Source organism: Haemorhous mexicanus, chromosome 20, assembly GCF_027477595.1.
Source record: "Haemorhous mexicanus isolate bHaeMex1 chromosome 20, bHaeMex1.pri, whole genome shotgun sequence".
Classification (NCBI taxonomy): domain Eukaryota; kingdom Metazoa; phylum Chordata; class Aves; order Passeriformes; family Fringillidae; genus Haemorhous; species Haemorhous mexicanus.
Window position 1 is genome coordinate 11,942,472 of NC_082360.1, and position 20,852 is coordinate 11,963,323.

A 20,852-nucleotide genomic window follows, 5' to 3' on the forward strand; every position below is an offset into this window, starting at 1 on the left:
AGGGCGGGGCACACAGGGATCGGGACCCGGAGAGCGGCCCGGGAGCCAGAACGGGACCAGCGGGGCAGGACGGGACCGGGACCGGGACCGGGACCGGGACACAGCAGAGGGGCGCCGAGCATCACGGTATGTGTGGGAGAGGGCGGGGCGCGGGGCCCAGCGCGGCAAGGCAGCAGCCACAGCTCTAGACATGGTTCTATTTTATTATGGCAAAGGTGAAAAAGCCACCTTGGCCCAACAGGCAACCAGAAAAATTTATCCCAAAAATAACTCGGTACAAAACAGGTCTGCTGAGAATTAAAAAAAACCTTTACAGGAGTTAAAACCTATCCCAGAACGTAAAAGTAAAACAAATCCCATCCTCGGTAGTAGTAGCCACAGCCGCAGCCCCTGCCGGGAGTGTGGAGCAAGATTGGAGTCCTTCCCTGGCCCACGGCTGCTGCTTTAGCTGGTGTCCATCTGCAAGAGAGGGAGCAATGTCACCACGGCCCTGGCACCCTGCAGCATCCCCTCACCGAAGCCCACCCCCCTCTTTGCAGTCTGGCTCTGGTGAGCCCCCAGGCGTGGGGCACAGGGACAGGTGGGTCCAAGCCACAGCACACCATGCTGAGCACCACAGCACCCTGCACTGCTCCAAGGCTGTTACTGGAATCCTGCTCATCCCACCCCTTCCATGCTCTCGCCCTGACCTATCCCATCCTGAACCACCCACTCTGCTCTCGTGGTGTCCTTGTGGCCTCAGCTTTGCTGGGATCCTGGCCCAGCTACAGCACAGGCTGAGCAGGTTCCAGCTACAGCTGCAACCTGCCCGTGGCTCCCCTGGCTGGGGCTTATTTCTGCCACCCACACAACACCCTTCCCCAGCAGCACACCACACAGTTCTTCCACACGAGATTCTCCTTTGTTTTCCCATTCCTGCATCCTGTCAGCTCTGTGGGTTTTGTTCTGCAGCTGCTGCTCAGTGGCTGCTCCAGCTATGGAGCCTGGCAAGAGCAGAGCCTGTTCCTCAGCCTTCAGGAACAGGTGACAAACTGCTCTGGAAAGCGAAGCTCAGGGCCAAGCCAAGGCACAGCTCAGCTTCAGAGTGAGACTGCTTCAGCCCAAGGACCTGGAAAATGCTTTCCTTTTTCTGCCAGCTCCAGACTGCTAGTGCTTTTCAGGATGAGATGCTGTGGGAAGCCCATTACCATGCCCAAGCAGCACTTACCCTGGCATTGTAAGCATCCAGCTGTGCATCTAGTTCTTCTGCAGAGAGCTGCTGTTTGGAAGTTCTTCCAGCTCCTCTGCCTCTCCCTCTGTTCCCACCACGAGTCCCTCGCCTGTTGCCTCCACCTCCAAATCCCCCCAAGACCCCACGGTTCCTGGTCATGCCACCTCTGTTTACACTGTAAGTTTGAAAAGGAACAGTTTTAGTGCCTTCAGTGAAGCTGAACAGGACCCACGTTCCCAGCAGGGAGGGGTCCTGCCCCTCCCGCCCCCCTGCTCTGGCAGGGCTCCCCCACCTCTGTGCTGGTCTCCGCTGCGTGTCGATCTGTGACGTGACCAGCTGGATGTTCATGGGGCGCCCTGGAGGGGGAGAGCAGCTGTGAGCCTGTGCAGGACACACACAGGGCAGGGGGCACAGGGATGGGCAGGGGGGACACAGGGGTGAGGGTGAAACAGGCACGAGGGGAGGGACAGGGATGTGCAGGGCTCTGCCCCAGCCACCGGAGCTGGCCGTGGGGCCAGGCCAGGCAGCCTCACCATCCAAGGGCACCCCGTTGTACTGCTTCATGGCCTTCAGTGCATCAGCCTTCCTCTCAAAATGCACGTCTGCTGTTCCTAGGCTGCGGCCAGACCTGTCATAGTGCACAGCTGCCTTCTTCAAGGTCCCAAACTCTGCAAAGAGCTCCTGGGAACGAGAGGGAAAGGAGCACACCCATCCATCAATGCTGCAAATGCTGCAGTGCCCCACACTCAGGGTCAGGGCTCACCCAACCACCTCCTGGAAAAACTCCCAGAGGCACAGCACAGCCCGTCAGCAAGAGTCCAGGCGTTGACACAAGTGGCAAAACCAAGCAGGACTCCACACTCATGTCCTGCAGAAGGCACATTCACAGCCAGGGAAGCAGATTCAGGGGATGCTGACCTGCTGGTTTTTTTTTTTTTTTTTTTTTCCCCCCAGGGGAACTGGGGTCTTTGTTGAAGATGAGTCAAAGCAGCACCCCCAGGCACCTTTCTCAGAGCACAATGGCCATGTGAGTGCAGGGATCCATGAGACCATGGCACTTTTACTGTGCTGGACTCGTGCCCCCTAGCAACATACCCCAGAAATGGAGACCAACCAAGTCCTCTGCTGAGCTCTGCCCTGTGCTGCCACAAAGGCTGGAAATAAAGAGGCAGCAACAGAGACACCAATTTTGTTTCTCAGGCACTACATTTGGGAAGCCAACAAGGTTACTGCACTGCCTGTGTCAACCTGCTCCCGAGGCACAGCAGGGCTCTCAGCAGGGCTGCTGGAGCACAACTGCAAAGGGCACCTGGCAGACGTTTTCTGAACAGAATGTGGCAGGCAAGGCCGTGTCAGTTCTGCCCAGAGCCAGCTGCTCCTGCCTCAGGGGACACAAAGAGCATCCAGAGCACCTTGGGCCTCTCACACCACAGCAAGAGGAACAAAACCACATCTGAGGCAATGCTAAATTATAGGGCTGGGGGCCAAAGCCACTGTCAGCCCTGCTGCTAAACAAACCCCAGTGTGAGCTTGTGCAGCAGCTGGAAGGTGAGTCCTGGCTGCACACAAGGCACAGGGCTGAGTTTTACACGCTGCTGCCTCACTGCAACAAACAGGAACTTATTTAAACACAGTCTGAACTTACACGAGGGAAAGAGGTGGAGTGCAGCACACTACCCAGTGAGTAGGTGACTGACAGAGCTCCCTTGCAGTTCCCCACTCGCAGCCAGACGGGTGTGTGGAGAGGCTGAAGGAATGGACTGATGAGCAAAGTCTGGCAGCAGTGGTCTGGTTCTCCCTGGTGAGGCCACGAGAGCCAGAGGCCAGGGTGATGGCACCCCTCTGTGGCACTCAAGTCCTGCACAGCTCACAGCCCACTCCTGACCCTGGGACACCCCTCAGCCTCCAGCCCTGAGGCCAATGCCCCAAGCACCCAACTGCAGCCACTGTGGGCTCTGACCAGCCCAAAGGGGCATGGCTGTGACAGGTGGAGGACAGGACACCAAGGCAGCAGTACAGGGGAGCTGTGACAAAGAACTGCCTGGCTGCACTGCTGGGTGCATCCTTGGGAACCCCCTGACACCCACTGGAGCACAGGGCACCGTTAGGGATAGCTACAGCTGCAGAGCAGGAGCTCACAGAGTTCACAGCACACCCTTCCCATCACAGTGTGACCCAGCAGAGTCACGGCATCGCTCCTGTGCACCGGCAGTCACTTACAGAGCACTATAAACCGAATTTCCCAGCCCCATGGAGACCCCCAAAGCAGGCACACGTAGTGCCAACCCCATCACCAGGGATTCACTCGGGAATGCTCGGCCCCGAGCGCCAGCCGGAGCAGGGCCGGCGGGGCTCCCGCGGGCACCCGGCCCGGGCCGATGAACGGGGCTCCGCTCCCTCTCCCCGAGCCGCACCTGGATGTCCGCATCCGAGACGCCGAAGTCCAGGTTGGAGACGAGAAGCTTTCCGCCGGTCTCCACGCCGGCCCCCGCCCCGAAGCCGCTGTCGAACAGGTCGTGCTGCCACTTCTCCGGGAGCTGCTTCGGCTGCAATGAGACCGGAGCTCGCTGACCGGCGCCAGGGCCTCGCCGGCCGCGGCCGCGCCGGGACTGGACAAAGGGCCGCCCGCGTCCGCGTCCCCGCCCCGCGCGGACCCGCCACCTCAGCCCGCCGCGCCGCCACGGCCCAAGCTCCGCCTGCCCGGTCCGTACCCGGCTGTAGGGCGCGGGCCGGTTCCTGCCGCCGCCCCGGGCCATCACCGGCCGGTTCCGCACGGGGCCGCCGCCCGCGCGCCCGCCGCCAACGCCGCCCCGGCCGGGCCCGCCCCCGCGTGCGGTGCCGCCCCGGCCCCGGCCACCCCGGCCGCCCCGGCTGGCCCCGCGCTGGCTCCGGTTGAGCTTAATGATGTCGTCCAGGGACATGTCCATCTTGTCGGCCATGATGGCGGCACCGCTCCCGCCCGCACTTCCGGCCGCGCTGCGCCCGCGCCGGAACAGGAATAGGCGGGGCTGCGGCGCGGCGGGCGCGCGAAGCTCTGTGGGGCGGGCGGCACTTCCGGCGACACCGGGACCGGGGCCGGGACCAGGAGCGGGACATGCGGGTGCGCGTGCGGAGCTGGCACGGAGTCGCGTCCTGGCTGTGGGTGGCGAACGACGAGAACTGCGGCATCTGCCGGATGGCCTTCAACGGCTGCTGCCCCGACTGTGAGTGCGGGGCCGGGGCCGGCACCGGCCGCTGCGCGCCGGGCGGGGCTGACGGTGTGTCCATGCCGCAGGTAAGGTTCCCGGAGACGACTGCCCGTTGGTGTGGGGGCAGTGTTCTCACTGCTTCCACATGCACTGCATCCTCAAGTGGCTGAACTCGCAGCAGGTGCAGCAGCATTGCCCCATGTGCCGCCAGGAGTGGAAGTTCCGCGAGTGAGGGCGGCACCGGGCACGGGCCGTGACCCGCCCCCGGCCGGCCCGGGCCCGCCCAGTAAATGTGCGACGCCAGTCGCGTGTCTGTGTCCGGTGCTCCGCGCTCGGGGCCGGTGCTCGCGGGGCGGGCGAGGCGGGACCCCCGCCCGGGTGCCGCTGCCGCGCCGGCACCGTGCGCGCTGCTCGCGCTGTGCCGCCCCGCCGAGCCCCGTTCCTGCGGACGGCCCGGCCCCGCCGCTGCCCGCTGGGCAGGACCTCGGGGCCGCTCTCCGATCTGCGCCGCTCGCCAGCTCCGACACCGGCGGCTCTGCCGAACCCGACCTGCGCTGCTAGCCAGCTCGGCCCACTGCCCCGGGGCTCCGCACCGCGGTGAGGACGGGGCTGGGGCTGGGACGGGGCACGGTTCATGCTCCCTCCGCGGGTTCCTGAGCCCCCTCAGCCCCGCGGTGCTCTGCAGCGAGCGGCGGAGCAGGGGGCGGGCGGGGGCTGCCCCTGTCTGCAGCCAGCGCTGCCGGCACAGCCCCCATCCCCCCGCTGTGCCGGTGCTCCTGCAGGTGCTGTGTGTGACAGGTGTGGCTGTGGAGCTGCCAGGAGCTCTCCTGTGCAAGGCAGGCCTGATTCTGTCCCTGGACCCCGTGGAGTGTGCGGCTGCCTGAGTGGGGCTGGTGGCTCTGGGGTGACAATAAACCTGCTTGGGATGGCTCTCTCTTGTCTGTCCTTGCTGGGGAGGGGGGAGCCCACCCAGACCTGGGAGCTCTGGGCTGCTGAGCTCTCCAGTCCCTCCTATGGTGCTGAGGCTGCTCAGGTACCCAGCAGAACAAAATCCCCTGGGCGTGAGGCTGCCCAAGACTCGTGGGAGCTGCAGGGCACAGTGCAGGGCCAGCAGGGAGAAGGGGCTGTGCAGGGTGTCTGCAGGCCTGGGGCTCCTTTCCCTGTGTGCCCCCAAAGACCCTGCTCCCCCTTTGTGCTGCAGGGGACCTGGCACAGCCTGTGCCCAGGCCTGGGGCAGCTCTGGCAGCAGGACACAGACTGGGGGGCAGTGGGCTGGCAGCTGATCCCTGGCAGGGGCACCCCTGGGTCACCACCTCCCCACAGGGTGAGTCCACAGCACACATCCAGCCTGGCTGCAGTGCCCATGCCAGTGCTGGTGCCAGGGCCTGCCTGGCCCCCGGGGCTCCTGTGCTCATTAGAACACAGCCAAGGAGTGCCCCCACTCCCACCACTGCCCCTGGCTGTAGCTCTGACAAACATGGACCTGCCCTGCTGTGCCAGCCAGAACCCAGGAAGGGCCAGCAGGGCTGAGTGGTGGCTGCCCTGGGGCTGAGCAGCCCTTGTGCTATGGAGCTGCAGGGATGAGGTGAGTGTGGCGCTCCCTCTCAGGACCAGTGCACGTGTGCCCTGTGCTCCCCTTCTGCTACCTGGGCTCCAGCCCCAAAAAGACCAATGCACAACTCTTCAACATTTTATTAATGATCAGCAACAAAAGTTTACAAGAGAGAGGACACCAGACAGAGCCTGGAAGGACCATCTGGCACAGTGCAGTGAGCTGCTCAGGATACCCAGCACTGTATCCTGGAATGTAAGAGGCAAAAGGGGCTCACAGCTCAGGACCCATTCTTGCAGCCTGCACCTCCCCTTACAGGCAGGCACGCTGCATGTCAGCCATCAGAAAACACCCCCAAACCTTCACCTGGCCAGGTCCTGCCCTCAGGTAATCCATCAGCACACGGTGGGCTCTGAGCACAGTCCACACACGGCATCGAGTCCTGCTGCCTTGCAGAAGGAGAGCCTTTGAGGAAGGGCCCCAGGATCCCTATGCCTCTTGTGGAGAAATGCCTGGACCCAGCACCACCTGCCCCCTCAGCAGCCGCCACCAGCAGCAAAGGATTTGCCTTTATCCAGCTCAGCCCAGGGCAGCTCCAGGTGTGGGCAGGGGCAGGAGCCAAGAAGAGGCAGCACAGTGAACCTCAGAGCCCAGCACCACCTCTGGGAGCCAGCCACTGGGTCCTGAGCAAGAGCTGCAGGAGGAACCCCATGAGCCCAGTCCTGTCCCCAAGGCTGCTCTTGGTGCCTGTGCAGCCACCCAAGCCCTGCCCAGGGGCTGCTCTGCAATGCAGAGCCCAGACAGGACAGCCAAGGCTGGCAGGGCAGGGGGGCACGGGCAGCTCCTCCACTCCCCTCCTACTAAGAGCCAGAAATGGCAGAAGGTAAAAGCACATCAACATGTTAAAACATTAGTTATAATTAAAACCTTTTTGTTTTGTCAAATCTCTTCCTGGGAAAAGGGACAGGGACTGATTAACGGAGATAAAACTAGGCAATGGAATCCCAACTCATCATGTCTGCATAATTAGTGCAGGAGGAGTTAGGACAGCAGAGGGTAGGACAGCACATCCTGCGTGCCAGCAGGGCTGCCCCCCTTCAGGGGTCCTTTCCTGAAGAGCAGCTGCTCTCCCAGAGGGTGAAGCTGCAGCACTCTGTGGCTCACACATGCCCGCTCTGCAGCCTAGTGCTTCTGCTCCTCCAGCCTTCTCATGGCCTCCAGCACAGCCAGCTCTTTTGCTTCTTTCTTCTGGTTGCGAGCTTCAAACTCCAGCCTGCAAATATCACACAATGCCCTAAGATTCTCATTCACCCATACTGCTTGTAGACAAAAGCACCTGGAGCAGGGGAGCATTGCCTTCTGTGCTGCTCAGTTCTGAGAGCACTTCAGAAAACCCCCAGAGCCTCTCCCAGAGCTTCCCATGGCTGTTGCCAGCACTCTGCAGTCCTGCACTCCCACACTGGTCACACACACAACTTCTTTCTCCCTCTGTGGAAGAAGCTGCTATTCCATTCTTGGGCTGTCCTGAGTGTTGTAACACCAAAATCAAATTTATCACTGATGTGAGCCAAGGTGCTGAAAGTGAAGGACTCAGGCCTAAAAAACCAAAGCTCTGAAAGAAGCCACATGCTCTTTCCCCAGGATACAGCAAAGGAAATTTATCATTAAAGGAGAAAAATCAATAAATGTGCAGTGCAGCACGTTCTGACACAGCAGAGTTCAGCTGTTCCTTTCTCTGTTCAGATTGGTACAATCGCATTTACAGCCTACCCAAGCCATGAAAGAGGAAGCCAAGTTTGCTGCTCTATGCCTTCAGATAACACCTTCTCTCCCTGTTTGGTCCCATCCATCAGTCCCCAGACACTCTGGATGGAACAGTACGTGACAGAATCAGGAGACAAAGAAATCCAACCTGTTCTTGATGATTCTTTGCACAATTAGATCTGTGGTGAGATTGCTGCCACTATCCACCAGCTGGAAAATGCCACGTTGCTTTGGTTCCTGCAAACAGACACAGGGCTGTGAAAACACGTGGGGCCTGGGTGTGAAGCTGAGCTGAGCCGTGGCAGGGTGACAGGCAGGATGCACAGTGATCTCCTCGGAGGCACAGCAAACACTCGCTGAAAGCAAAGCTCCACATACACAGGAGCTGCCCAGGACAGAGAGCAAAGCACACAGGATTTCTCACTCTGCCATGAAGGCATCAGAGACAGGCAGAGCAAAGCAGTGCTTGGGAGAGTGGAGCTGCTGGGAATGGTTTACTGAGTGCTCCATGAAGCTGCCCTCAGGGGCGGATGAAAAGCTGCCAAAGCCTCCTCTGCAGTACACCTTCTCAGACCAGGAACACAACCAGAACCAGGCTCTGGCTATCAAATGCTGACAAAGCAACTGGCACTTTACCTCATATGGATCAGAACCGTCCTTGTCCGGCACCACCTCAGTCATCCCATGACAAACAAGTGCTACCTGAAGGAGGACACCAAAGTCACTGACAAGATCCAAAAGATGACAGGGACATTTCTGCCACTACTCCCACTAAGCACAGCCTGGAGACCAACAAAGCCACCCTCCTGCACAGCCTGGCAGTCCCAGTCTGAGCAGAACACTCCCTCCTTGCACCCCTGTGCTGTCCCACACCACTTCAGCTCCCCACACACATCTTCGTGTCCAGCCGTGTGCCAGGACTCACCCTGAAGTGATCCAACAGATCAGCAGTGACAGCATAGGGAGCTCCAATCACCACCTCGGAGACATACTGAAAAAGGAACCAGGTAGAGTCTAGATTTGAAAAAAAAAAACCCATCGAACAAAAACCCAAAACCCAGTCCCAAGCCAGAAGCCAGCTGCTTCTTAAAGAGACCCAAGCAGGTCAGCTGGCTACAGAGTCAGAAGTTCAAATAAGGGAACAGAGAAGTGGGTTCAGCAGCAACAGCTTGTCACATAACAGCTTTTTGTTCCTCTACAGGATGTCCTTTTTGTGCCTATAGAGCAAATCCAAAAGTTAATTGCTCCAGGCACACGTTTCTGGGCTCCTCATGATTTTGTTGCAGCATTTTCTCCCCTGCTGCAGGGAGCAGAGTTTTCTAGTGGCAAATCTGACCACACAGCTCCCTCCGTGGCATCCAGCTCTGTCACTGCCAGCAGAGCAGCTGGATGGGGCACCAGCTCAGATCAGGCAGGATGGCACAAGAGCCCAGCAGAGTCTCCCAAGAGGATCAGCACCTGTGGCAGCCTCAAGTGATTCATCCTATCTGTCTTCTCAGGGCACACCAAGCTCATGCAAGGTCACTGAGCACAAGTGACCACCACCAGGCTCTGGGCAGTTGTCAGAGTGCAGAGACACCACTCACCCTGCAGGCCAGGACACTGAGGGTTCTCTCGTGGATGTTCATGATGGGATAGTTCTTCCCTTTGTAGCGATTCACCTCCTAGGGCAAAGCACCAGGCAAGTCAGAGGGGAGACAGGGCAACTCCCTTCCCTCCTGCTCTCTCCCAAAATGACATCCCTGTCCTGTTTCTGGGAGCACAGCCTGCCTGGTTCAGAGAACAGGCCCCAGCTGCTCTGCCTTGGGACAGGTTCTACACAGACCTGATCGAAATGCAGCCCAGCAATGATGTAGGGCTTCTCTGCCAACTGGTGAACCTTCTCCAGGAAATCCACATGACCCACATCTGCAGATCTGTTTAAGGAATTGAAACTCACACGGAAAATATAGGAAGGAAGACAAGAAATAGTCACCCAAAAACAACAGTGGGAGACAGGAATCCCTAGGATTTTATTCTTGCACTACTTTTTGCCTATTTCCAAGAACAGCTGCTGCCTCCCTCCTCAGGTTCCACTGGCCCTGGGCAAAAGCCAGAGACTTTTTCAGCTCCCCCTTACATGGACTCAGCTTTGCCTCTATCCAGAATTTCTACTTGTCCCAGATGTTCTTGCACAAAGCCTCAAAGCCTGCCCCAGGAACGGCGTGTCAGCTCCAGGTGCTGTGGCAGCCAGTCTTCACCACAATCATTAGAGCGTGGAGAGTACCCATCTGCCTTCCTGAAATCCAACAGCCACAGATTGCTCCACACAGCAGCTATAGCTTCTTTCTCAGCATCCTGTGACTAAGAAACTGCCAGGAAGAACTCACTCCTGACTCCTCTCTCATGTGCAGCTACAGAAAAGGAAAAAAAAAAAGAGGCAAATATGCAGTGTGGTACCTCCCAACATGAGAGCATGAGACAAAGACCAGTGGTGCAACCCAAGAGAGTCAAGGATACGGAACAGGTCAAAGGCTCCAGCCACATAGATGATGGTGTCTCCTGGCTGTGGCTCCTTCCCTGAGGCAAACTGGATGATCTTCTGGGATGTCTGCAGGAACTGCGAGACACCAGTCCAGGGACTGTGACCTTTGGGCCCCTGTGGAAACATACACCAGACACAGCTTCTTTTCAGGCTCTGGAGGGGGTTTGGACAACACAGAGCACAGTGCTGGGCAATCTGCTCATCTGAATTTGCTGCAACTGTAACAACTCCCAGCACCTTGGACTTTCTACATTCCTGGCATCGAGTGTTTAGATAATTTCACAAAAGCCCTTTATGCCCTGTCTAAATCATCTCAGCAGACAGCTCAGGAGATGCCAAGAGGAAAGCTCAGGAAGGAGGAAGACAACAGGGCAGGTTTGAATTTCCATGAGAAGCAAGATGTGCTCGGGAGACAACACCGAGACCAACCTCCGCTCTGCCAAGCCCCAGGGCACCTGTCTGGCCCCTCAGCTCTGGGACAGAGCTCGGTCCCCACCATGTGGCAGCTGTGCAAACAGCCACAAGTCACCTGCTCTGCCACCCAAAGCTGCTCCACGGGACTTGGCAGGACACACACACTGCAGCTGAGGCCAGAGCAGGCCCTGCAAAGGGCAGCATGCAGACAGCTCAGCTGTCAGGGTCACGCAGGGTACCCAGTGCCCTGATCCATCCTACCCATACCCCAGGAAACAGCCATGCTAGAGCAATATGCCCCAAAACACCTACTCAAAACCCCCAAACTAGTGGGGAACTAAGGAAGATTCAGACAGGTCAGCAAACCCCCTGTGAGTAAAAAAGACTTGCTCAAGCTGCTGGTGCAGCTAATTCAGCAGGGACAATCCAGCTGGAAATAAACAGGGCTGGCTCCTTAGGAGCAGTGTGAGCCTGAGGCTGGACCTGGCAGCAGGAGCACCAAGAGGGCTGTGCTGCCCTCAAGCTCTGCAGCAGTGTGGCCATGCACCTGCTGTGTCCACACCTCCCAAACCTAACAGAGCACCTGCAAAACAACACAAGCACTGAGGAACCACTGGCACTTGGGAAGTGGCAGGAAGGAATTTACAAGCAAGGAAGGAGCCCAGCACAGGCTCAGAGGGCACAGCAGCCCTGCGGTCCCACTGAAGGACAGCTCATGCTGCCCTGTGCCACACCTGCCCATCACACCCACTGCAGGCGCTGCCATGTGGGGACAGCAGACATTCACTGAGACATTACTGCTACATGTGGGAGGACAAACAAGCCTGCAACAGGCTAGAAAGCACACTGGGAATCCTTCTCAGGCAGGACAACAACCAGACGTCCACGACCAGAACTCACATTACCTTCCCAAAGTTGTCAGTGTGCTTCCGATAGTCTAGGTCCTCATCCTGAAGGGAGATAAAGAGTCAAAATGTTTAAGCACTTGCACAGCTCATCCAACCAAGATATGCTTGTGTGTGGGAAGTGCTGGGAAGGCCAGGCTCAAAACGCACACCAGGGATCCGGGCACTGAATGCTGCCAAACTGGTTAATACCTAAACCAGAGTCCTGTCCCAGCATGAGTCAGAGGAAATGTGTCCTTATCTGATCCCAGCTTAGCACCGCCAGCAAAGGTGGTTCTTGCCCAACTTGCAGCCCCAAGAGTGCTGCACAGCTGCATCCTCCCTCAGGCCAGCAAGCCCCTGACAGGACAGCATCCCTTTTCCTGCCAAAGACCCTCACAAGAGGCAGGTTCAGGTATCTGCAGCAGGCAGCAGCACCGGGCAGATCTCGGTGTCAACTCCTGTGCTACAGCTAAGCCAATTTAACAGCTCAGCACACAAAAACATCTCCCTCTGTCCCTCAATTCGCCTGTGGGTCACTTGTTTCTGCAGTTGTCCGGATGATTCTATTCTATTCCTTCATTACTCAGTATATTCAACTCACTACCTGACATAAAACCACTGACTTTACTTTTCCCTGGTTAGGTTAGCTCCCAGCCAGAGAGTGAGCTGAGGAGACTCAAGAAAGGTCTGATCAGGTTAGAGACAACAGAAGGCAGAAGCATGAAGCTCAGTGGGAAGGGAGAGGAGTTTCCAACTCTGGCAGCACCTGGCTGACAGATCAATGTGCCTGCACGGTGTTGTTTCACGCTGGGAGGAGTCATGGGCTTGTCTGCATCTCCCCTAATGTTCCCTAGGCCCACACTGATCATGAGGCATCAGAGTCTGTCCCATGACAGTGTGATCTCAGACACGTTGAAGCAAACATGAGCAGGTTGTTTTGCTGCCACTGCCCGTTCTCCACACACCCAGGAGCCAGGCCCAGGAGCTCTGCTCCCCCACTCTGCTCTGTGTGGGGCAGTAGAGGGGAAGAGCTGTTCGTGCCCTGTGCTCCACCTCCCCCCAGAGCCCTCTGACTCACTATGTTGCTGTGGTGGGCCTTGGTCATGAGCAGCATGCGGCCAACAAGGTCAGTGGTGGACACGCCCTGGGTGCGTTTGCATTCCCTGCGGGAGACAAGCAAAGGATGAGGCAGAAGGCACAGGAGCAAAGGCTCTGTCCTCCCACCACTACCACAGGGCACCTGTGACACCTGATAAACCCAAACCAGGGGCTGTCCTCCTTAGCCTTCCTTCTCAAGAATAGCATTTATTTGCTGAGCCTCTGCATCATCCTCACGCCACAGCCACTGCTCGTGTGAATGCTTCCCTCACCCAGGCCACCAGAACCAGCACTCAGTGAGGCTTTAAAACCAGAACCAGCCTCTGCCAGGAACCAGACAGCCCCACTGGGCAGGAATGCCTGCCCCACTTCCCTCAAGCCAAAACGCTGGCTGCAATTGAAGCTCTGACACACATACAGCCAAATTCAGGTGTGACCTGAAGAATGGTATGTTTCATGTGACTTCCCTTCAAGGGACAAAGTCTAACCCTAACCCAGAAACTCTGCCCAGAACAAGATAAACAGGTAAGCAAGAGGTTACCTGTATCGCCCTGCTGTCTTTACTTCCTCATAGGTGTCCTTGCCATCGATAGTTAAGGTGATGTCATCTGCAGAGAGAGAAAAGCCTCAGAACTGCACCCAAGCTCTCCTGCACAAAAGCAGCAGCTGTGCAGGTCCCACACACCTACAACTCTGCAATCCAAATCCCTGTGCATCCACAGGGCACATGTCCTGTGTCCCACAAAGATGTCAGGGGTTTTTAAGACTACTGTGTCTGTGGAGACAAGTATATTCCTGGACATTAACACCATTACCCATCTGGTGCACTGCTGAGTGCCCTGCAGCAGCAGGCACAGCTGATTATTGTGTGAATGACAATAAACAAGCACTATCTGCATCAATGTTAAAAATGAACCTTTTAGCTTTTCTGGGCCTGGTTTTAACCCTTGGCTCATGTTACAAGTTTTCAAGTCAATGAAACAGTTAATCCAGTGGAAAGTTCTTCCTCTCAGTGGCTGCACTCCCACAGTGACATCCAGGACCCTTCTACAGAGGCCACTCTGGTTCATCTCTGGCACATGGCTCCCAACTCCCCCTGCAGAAACACCTCTCATACTTTTGGTGATGGTGCAAAGCCTTCACAAGCAAAAGCTAAGCTGGTTTCCCTTTGCCAAAACAGCCAGAGGGCAGCCCTGAGTGTGCCTACACAGTGGGGTGCCTCAGTCCTGCTCAGTTCCCCTAAAACCCCACAGCCTCCCCTCAGAGCACAGGCACAGGAGGGCACACACTGCCAGGACAGCCTGGCATGCCAGGAGAGGCACACACTGCAGGGCTGCTGTCGCCTTCTCAGGTAAGCTCAGCTATTTCCAAATTCAGCTTTTGCACAAACACACAAAGCTGCTGGTGCAGGGTGTTGCTCAGGAGAAGCACGGGATGATTGCGACAGGTCAGCAAGTGGCAGAGGGGACAAATCCAAGCAGCTGGAACAGGGGCCACGAGGCTCCTCTGCTGCCATAACCCCTCAGCACCCCTGTGAGAATCACATACACCTAACACATTCAGGACAGGCAATGAAGTTAAATGAGGAATTTGATAACCACTCCATCCACGTGAAAAAAGAATATTTATCTTCTAAAGATTAAGGATTTATTTACACTTTGTGAAATACTTGGCTTATCAACAGCAGGTGTCTGGGATCAGATGAGAGACATACGAAATGAGTGCAAAGACTACTCCTGGTCAAAGTAACAAAATTGCTTCAGAGGGGCAGGGAAGAAGGGCAGAGACTTAATGAGCATTGGCAGCAGCCCAAGAAGGGACAGAGTCCCAGAGCAAGAATATTTCCTCAGAACACTGGTTCTCTTTAGCAACTGAACACCAAAAAGTGTTCGCACTAAGAACTAGGTCTCCAGCCTCACAGTCAGCTGAGCCATTGAACAGCTTATCAGCTGGATAAAGAGAGAAGCTTTTCAGATCTAACCTTGTCCCAGGATAAGTAGAAATAAACATGTTTGTATTTCTGCATGCTTTCCTTTTCAATAGTGTTTTTCACACCTAAGTTTTGTAAATGGCTTTCCCCTTTGCACAAATTTCTACTGGTGCTAAGGGCAACCTTGGGATAATTTTAAATGACACATTTCACCTTTGTAAGTTAAAACCAAGGGCCCTGGCCACTCTTGAGATTCTGAGCACACTGATGTTTCTCCGACCCACGAGACCAGAAGCAGCTGTGCTGCCCAGTGTAGGTGTTGAGAAGGCAGAGCTCTGCAGGCAGCAGGAAGCCCTGACCCTGCTGGTTTGCAGCAGGGCACCTGCAGCACACCTGGAGCCCCCAAGGGCCCATGTTAGCACAGCCACTGCCCCATCACCACTCACCCCCATGCACGCAGAAGTCACAGCTGTACTTGTCCAGGGTTTCCAGCGTGGTGACATAAGGAGCTCCAGGAGCAATCTCATCCACCCACTTGATGGCCTGCACCATTTTGTACCTCTCCTCTTGTGTAAAAACGGGGGGACCCTTGTGCTTGGCAATCTCCTCTGGGGGAGAAACAAAATTCCAGTTAGAAGCATGTCCGGCAGCTACAGTGACTCTCAGTCACTGCCCCTCTCATTTCACGGGCAGGTGAACTTCACTGCAGGCTTATTCTCAGATTTGGATCAGTCTGTGGTAGCAAAGGAAGCCCCAGCTAGATCACAAAAGATTTTGATTTGGTTGCATTTCCTAAACATTTAGCAAGGGCCCTGGAATTCACTCAGAGGGCAAAAGGTCTCAGTACTTCCCTGTACCCAGATGCTTCTTCCTGAGGGGATGAGCTGGGCCTCCCGGCATCCCTCTAGGAGAAATTTCCCTCTCAAACAGTAACTTCATACTACACCTGGTTGATACTAGAAATCCTGCATCCATAAACCCATTTAAAATACATCTTCACATGCCAGAACTTGTTTCTGACACTTAACTTCCAGATGGCCTTGAAATTAGTTTTCTCCATGAGGTAACTTGTTTTGAAATGTAAATTCTGCACCTCCTACCAGCAAAAGCAGACTGATTTTCAGCCGTTTCAACTTTCACAGCACAGAAGGCAGATTAACCCTCGGAGCCTGTAAGATCTGACCCACCTAATCCTCAGTCCAAAAGTGTGACAGGAGTAACTCCACTCCCAGAGAAGGGACATCTTTCTCTTGGAGGCTACTGATCCTGGAGCAGATGCAGGATAAAGCCTGACCCTATAAAGAACTCTTGGTTCTCCTGGGGCTAATGCTGCTGGGCAATCTGAGGGGCTGCACGAGATGAATCCTGGTAAAACCTCTTACCATCCGTGTGGACCCCAACGATCAGGTAATCGCCCATGGCCCTCGCCTGGCGCAGCTGGTTCGAGTGGCCATAGTGCACCATGTCATAGCTGCAAAGAGAAGGGCCAGGTCAGCCCGGGACGCGCTCCCCGGCAACCTGCGGGCGACCCGCCCCAGGCTTCGGGGCTGAAGGTCTCTGCTGCCGGGCAGGGCTGTGCCGGTACGGCCCGGTCACCGGGGCCCGCAGCAGCGCTGCCTCCCACCGCGGTGAGCCGGCCCTGGTGCTTCAGGGGCCGCTCCCTCCGTGCACCTGCCCGGCAGGAGCTGGCTGCAGCCCGGGGGAACGGACCAGCCGCACCGACGCCCGTTAAGCGGCCGAGCCCGAGGGCGCTCCCAGCCCCGTTGGCCGCCGCTCGCCCGGCGCCCCAGGGCGGCTCAGCGCGGAGAGCGCCGCTGAGCCGCGGGCCCGGCTCGTCCCGCCGCGGTGACAGAGGAGGCGGAGGCACCGGCGTAGCCAACACGGTTTATTTCTGCGGCGCCACGACGTCACCCGGCCCCGCGCCCGCCCCACTCACCATCCGTCGCACCAGACGCGCACGGGCCGGTGGCCGCCGCCGCCCGCCGCGGCCCCGCCGCCGCCCGCCGCCCCGTTGCGCAGCATGGCCGCGCTGTCACCGGCGGCGCCCGCCCCGCCCCGCCCCGCGCTCAGCGGCTCTTCCTGCGCCGGGCGCCCTTGGCGCAGCCGCGGCCGAGCCACCCCCCGGGCCGCCCGACCGCCGCCTCCGCCCGCTCCCGGGGCTGCTCCTGCTCCCGGGGCTCCTCCCGCTCCCGGGGCGGCGCCACGGGTTTCCGCGAGTGCGTGCCCTCCTCCCCGGGGCGCAGCGGCTCGGCCAGCGCGAAGATCGGGTCCCGCGCCCTGCGGAAGGAAGGAGAGGGCGGCGGTGGGCGCTGCAGGCGGCCCCGGGCCGGGGCTCCCACCGCACACGGCCCGCGCCGCTCACCGGTCGTAGCGCGGGATTTCCAGCCCCAGCTCCGCCATCAGCAGCCGCATGACGTCGTCGCAGCGGCCGTGCAGCTTCAGGGCGGCCAGGTCGTCCTTCGGGGTCCACTGCGAGCGAAAGCAGAGCCGGCTGCAGGCAGCTCCTCTCGGCGGCAGCGGCGGCTCCCGCCCCGAGCCCCACACATCCGCAGCCCCTCGGCTCATCCCTGGCCAACCCAGCGCCGAGGGCTTTATCTCACCTGCAGGTTCACAATATACAGCTTGGGCCGGCGTGTGGGGGGCTTGCTCATGCACCAGAGCCGCGGGTATTTTTTCAAAACCTGCCACAAAGCACAGGGGATCAGCACAGCCACAGGCACATGCGGCCGTGAACCGTATCAGCGAGAGGAAAAGGAATGTATTACCAGGAGGGGAAAGAGGGAGGAAGAGAGACTATCACAGATGTTGGGCGAATCCTGACACCAGAGTTTACAGTTGTCTGTTTGGGAGGAGACTGCTCAGCACCAAGGTGTATCACCAAGAGGGAATGCTGCTAACAATCTTCACCGAGTCTCTAAAGTTACCTTTAAGCTGGAACCCAGACAAAGAATCACATCTGATTTGCTTGCAGCTTCTGTTGCTGCTTCCCAGTTCAGGGGCTGTCTCAATGTCCCCTTCTCCCCAAAGTGGACGATTGTATCTCTCAACTGTGCCCCACACTTGTGGCACATCCTGCCCGTGTGGTGCCTGTGCAGGGCCGTGCGCTCCGTCACATCAAACACTCGCACGTACTCTCTGTTGGGTGTGCAGGAAGTGCAGACCTGGTGCAGGACGAAAGCAGAAACCCCATCACATCATCAGCATCCCACCCACTGGAGGCCAGGAGCAAGCCTCTTCTCTTGGAAGAAAAGCATTTTTGGGAACAACACAGAAGTTGTAGACAGAAGCATCAGGGATCAGATGCTAACTCGGAAAACCTCAAGGTATTTTTGAAAACCAGCCACAGGAGCCACAGGCAGCCTTTGGCTACATGGTGGGAGAGATTTCAGAGAAGGGCTGAGGAAGAGATGTCAGAAGCACAAGGTTCCAGTATGTACAGAGGAAGAGCTACAGAGCTGGGTTTGGCACTTCCTAAGTAGTTCACCCCAAACCCGATGGTCTGAAGGCAGGAACCACACACAGGCCAAGCCCTTGTACTGATTCCTTCTGAGCTAGTGGCAGATCAAGAGTTTAATTTCTCTTTTTGTGAGGCCACTTAATGTTGCATTTTCCTGCTCTGGCCACTCACCTCTATGTACATGTTCCCGTGCAGCTCAGATATTGCAGCTCGGGGTAGCCCGCTCCGCAGGTGCAGCCCGTCACAGTTCTGAGACACCACGTGCTGCACCTTGAAGGGAACACAACACTGAGCTCCTGCAAACCACACAGGGATCCCTCCAAGCAGTGATGCATGTGTCCCAAACCACATCAATAGCCTGTACATCAGAGCAGGACCCACAGAGGAAGAGCGTGGTGAACAGACCTTTGTGAAAGCTAAATGGAAACCTCCTCCTGCTAAAATGAACATTTAAAGGGCTGGCTGATTTGTGACCAGCTCCCCAGACCAGCCTCACCAGGGACAAATACAACATGTTAAAGAAAAGGCACCAGGGAAAACCTGCCAGAGCTGGAGCCTGCAGCTGACTGAAGAAGGCTTGGACACATTTTCCTACAAGGATATGCAGCCACTTGAGCCAAAAACGCAGTCAGGCAATATTCTCTGACTATTCCCTGCTGAGTTTATCATTCTTAGGCAGAGGAACATGAGTGAGGTGAGGTAAAAATACCTTACCAGGTTGTGCTTGTGCAGGCAGGCAATGCTCATATGAGTGAGTGTGGGCTCTGCCTCACTCAGGTCTGCAGCCCTGACAAGAAGCAAGGGAAAAAAAAAAGAAAGTTGGAATTGCCATTAACCTCTTCCAACATCAGCTTTCTGTCCCAGAGTTGGGAATTTGGCTCCTCACCTGATGCTCCTGCCCTTCTGCAGCAGTGTCCAAATGCCATTGGGGCCTCTGTAGTCTGGGATTGAAGCCGCCTGTCACCAGAGAGAACAGCAGGCTGACGGGTGGGGTTGTCACAGCTCTTGTGCACAGACACAGCCAGCCCAGGCCTGCCCAGGACAACCACAGACACCTCCAGCCATCGCTGCTTTTTCATTCACTCTTGAGTTTTCCAGCACAGCTGTTCCCTGAGCACAGGGAAACCTCCTCATCTGTTTTCTTTCTCTCTTCTACGTTTCAGCTCTCATTTTCACTTCTAGTGTCAGCTTTCTCCAATTTTATGATTATGGAATCCCTCCAGAACTCTTTCATCCCTGGTACTTCCCACTTCGCTACACAGAACTCCATTCTTGAGCCTTTTCTTATTTTGCCTGGTTCTGGCCCGTCACACTCAGCATCTCTAGTGAACATGAGCACCCAGCCCCCTGCCCTGAGCCAGCTCCATTCCAGCAGAGAATGGAGAGACAGAACTCACACAAAGGGGGAGATGACACATTACAAGAGGTAGAACCAGACTGCTGCTTTGCCCCAGGCTACTGCAACAAAACAATGCTCAAACTCCTGTTTATAAATTCCAATAATCCCCAGTTGTCTCGGCATGTCAGATAACACATATAGCATTCCTGAGCTAACTGGCCTGAGATTTTACCCCAAGTCATGGAAGAGACTTGAGTGAAGCCAGAGCAGTGTCCTCTGGCTCAGGCTGTGCCTCCTGGATGGTCAGAGGCAATCCTGGAGCCACAGGATCTCGGGGGCAGCAGGAATGACCCCGGGCTGCAGCCTGGGAGCTGCAGGGACCCGTCCCACACGTGCTGTGCTCACTCCAGAGCCAGGCACCAGCCCAGAGCAGCCCTGCAGGGCGCGGTGCTGCCCGCACGCACCGTGCTGATCCCAGCGCCCGTGTAGATGACGAGGTGCCTGGCGCCGCGCACGGCTGCTGCCAGCTCTGCCACCTTCCTGCTCAGCTCCTCGGGCTCATCACACACCTGCAAAACACACCCAGCAGGGTCACACGGGCCACGGCACTGCCGAGCACACAGAGCAGGGGTCTCCCCAGGAGTTTGAAGATGGGCTTGGGCCAAGCAGGAAAAGCAACACAAACACAACATCAACAGTGATTTCCAGATGAAAAGGACATGGGCATTGTTCGTGGGAGGATCACGGCAAAAGGCTTCCTGAAGAACGGAAGCTGCTGACCCAGCCTCTCGGGAGACCGGTCCGTGCAGCCACACGCGCCTGGAGCACGGCTGACCGGAGACAAACACCGGCAGTGCCCGCCGGGCAGGCGTGTTCCCGGTCCTAGGGCACGGCGGTTGCTCACCTGCTGCGGCTGCAGAGCTCGGCAGCAGCCAGCCCGGCGGCCTCCGCCGCGCCGCTCCGCGGCCGGAGCCGCTCCCTGCCACCCCCGGCACGGCTTCCCCGCTCCCTGCCACCCCCGGCACGGCTTCCCCGCTCCCGCCGTGGCCCCGCCGCCCACCTCCTCCTGCCGCCGCCGCAGCCGCTCGCGCCGCTTGCGGCGCCGCTCCAGCTCCCTGACGATGTCCTCGCTCTCACTCAGCACCTGGCACTCCTCGGGGCTCCGCTCCGCCGGCGGCTTCCTCCAGATGCGGGATACCTGCCCAGTGCACACGCGTGGTCACGGCGGCCCGCAGCGGCAAGGTGGAGCGAGTCGGGCCGCGTCGTGCCGTACCTGTCTCCGGCGGTCCCGCTGCTCCTCCTGCTGAAGGATCTCGGCGCGCGCCGCCGCTTTCCGCTCGGAGCGGCTCAGGCTGCCGCCCGCCGCCATCGCCCGGAACCGCCGCGCCTCCGCCGCACCGGGCTCGGCTCCGCCGCTTCCGCCTTCCGGCCGGAGCGCGCGCGCGCCGCTTCCGGCAGCGCCCCCCCGCGGCAGCGCCCCCTGGCGCCG

General features: G+C 57.7%; 4 protein-coding genes across 14 annotated transcripts; 1 reads left to right on the forward strand and 3 right to left on the reverse strand.

Moving 5' to 3' along the window:
• Positions 1–183: 183 nt before the first annotated feature.
• On the reverse strand, positions 184–4,149 carry ALYREF (Aly/REF export factor). The gene is made up of 6 exons (XM_059864409.1): positions 3,922–4,149; positions 3,625–3,756; positions 1,744–1,891; positions 1,503–1,566; positions 1,208–1,385; positions 184–459 (listed from the first exon to the last, which is right to left on the reverse strand). The coding sequence occupies exons 1-6, from the start codon at positions 4,147–4,149 to the stop codon at positions 445–447; spliced, it is 765 nt and encodes a 254-aa protein (XP_059720392.1). The 3' UTR covers positions 184–444.
• A 124-nt stretch (positions 4,150–4,273) lies between these two features.
• ANAPC11 (anaphase promoting complex subunit 11) lies at positions 4,274–6,032 on the forward strand. 9 transcript variants are annotated; one of them, XM_059864401.1, is made up of 2 exons: positions 4,274–4,413; positions 4,577–6,032. In XM_059864401.1, the coding sequence occupies exon 2, from the start codon at positions 5,033–5,035 to the stop codon at positions 5,948–5,950; it is 918 nt and encodes a 305-aa protein (XP_059720384.1). In that variant the 5' UTR covers positions 4,274–4,413; positions 4,577–5,032; the 3' UTR covers positions 5,951–6,032. The 9 variants fall into 9 exon arrangements, with proteins under 9 accessions (XP_059720384.1, XP_059720389.1, XP_059720387.1 ...); XM_059864406.1 differs by having other exon boundaries at positions 4,280–4,413; positions 4,485–5,328; XM_059864404.1 differs by having other exon boundaries at positions 4,280–4,413; positions 4,577–5,328.
• Positions 6,033–6,075: 43 nt separating this feature from the next.
• On the reverse strand, positions 6,076–16,603 carry PCYT2 (phosphate cytidylyltransferase 2, ethanolamine). Of its 2 annotated transcripts, XM_059864397.1 has the most exons (13): positions 16,504–16,603; positions 15,950–16,038; positions 15,014–15,175; positions 13,179–13,245; positions 12,618–12,702; positions 11,558–11,602; positions 10,214–10,352; positions 9,540–9,622; positions 9,301–9,378; positions 8,640–8,705; positions 8,351–8,416; positions 7,863–7,951; positions 6,076–7,223 (listed from the first exon to the last, which is right to left on the reverse strand). In XM_059864397.1, exons 1-13 carry the CDS (start codon positions 16,587–16,589, stop codon positions 7,133–7,135), a joined length of 1,146 nt encoding a protein of 381 aa, XP_059720380.1. In that variant the 5' UTR covers positions 16,590–16,603; the 3' UTR covers positions 6,076–7,132. The 2 variants fall into 2 exon arrangements, with proteins under 2 accessions (XP_059720380.1, XP_059720381.1); XM_059864398.1 differs by lacking the exon at positions 11,558–11,602.
• Positions 16,604–16,617: 14 nt separating this feature from the next.
• SIRT7 (sirtuin 7) lies at positions 16,618–20,795 on the reverse strand. 2 transcript variants are annotated; one of them, XM_059864411.1, is made up of 10 exons: positions 20,637–20,795; positions 20,424–20,561; positions 19,828–19,932; positions 18,911–18,981; positions 18,739–18,811; positions 18,196–18,294; positions 17,492–17,728; positions 17,168–17,248; positions 16,930–17,036; positions 16,618–16,844 (listed from the first exon to the last, which is right to left on the reverse strand). In XM_059864411.1, exons 1-10 carry the CDS (start codon positions 20,730–20,732, stop codon positions 16,634–16,636), a joined length of 1,218 nt encoding a protein of 405 aa, XP_059720394.1. In that variant the 5' UTR covers positions 20,733–20,795; the 3' UTR covers positions 16,618–16,633. The 2 variants fall into 2 exon arrangements, with proteins under 2 accessions (XP_059720394.1, XP_059720395.1); XM_059864412.1 differs by having other exon boundaries at positions 20,424–20,540; positions 20,637–20,792.
• Positions 20,796–20,852: the final 57 nt, after the last annotated feature.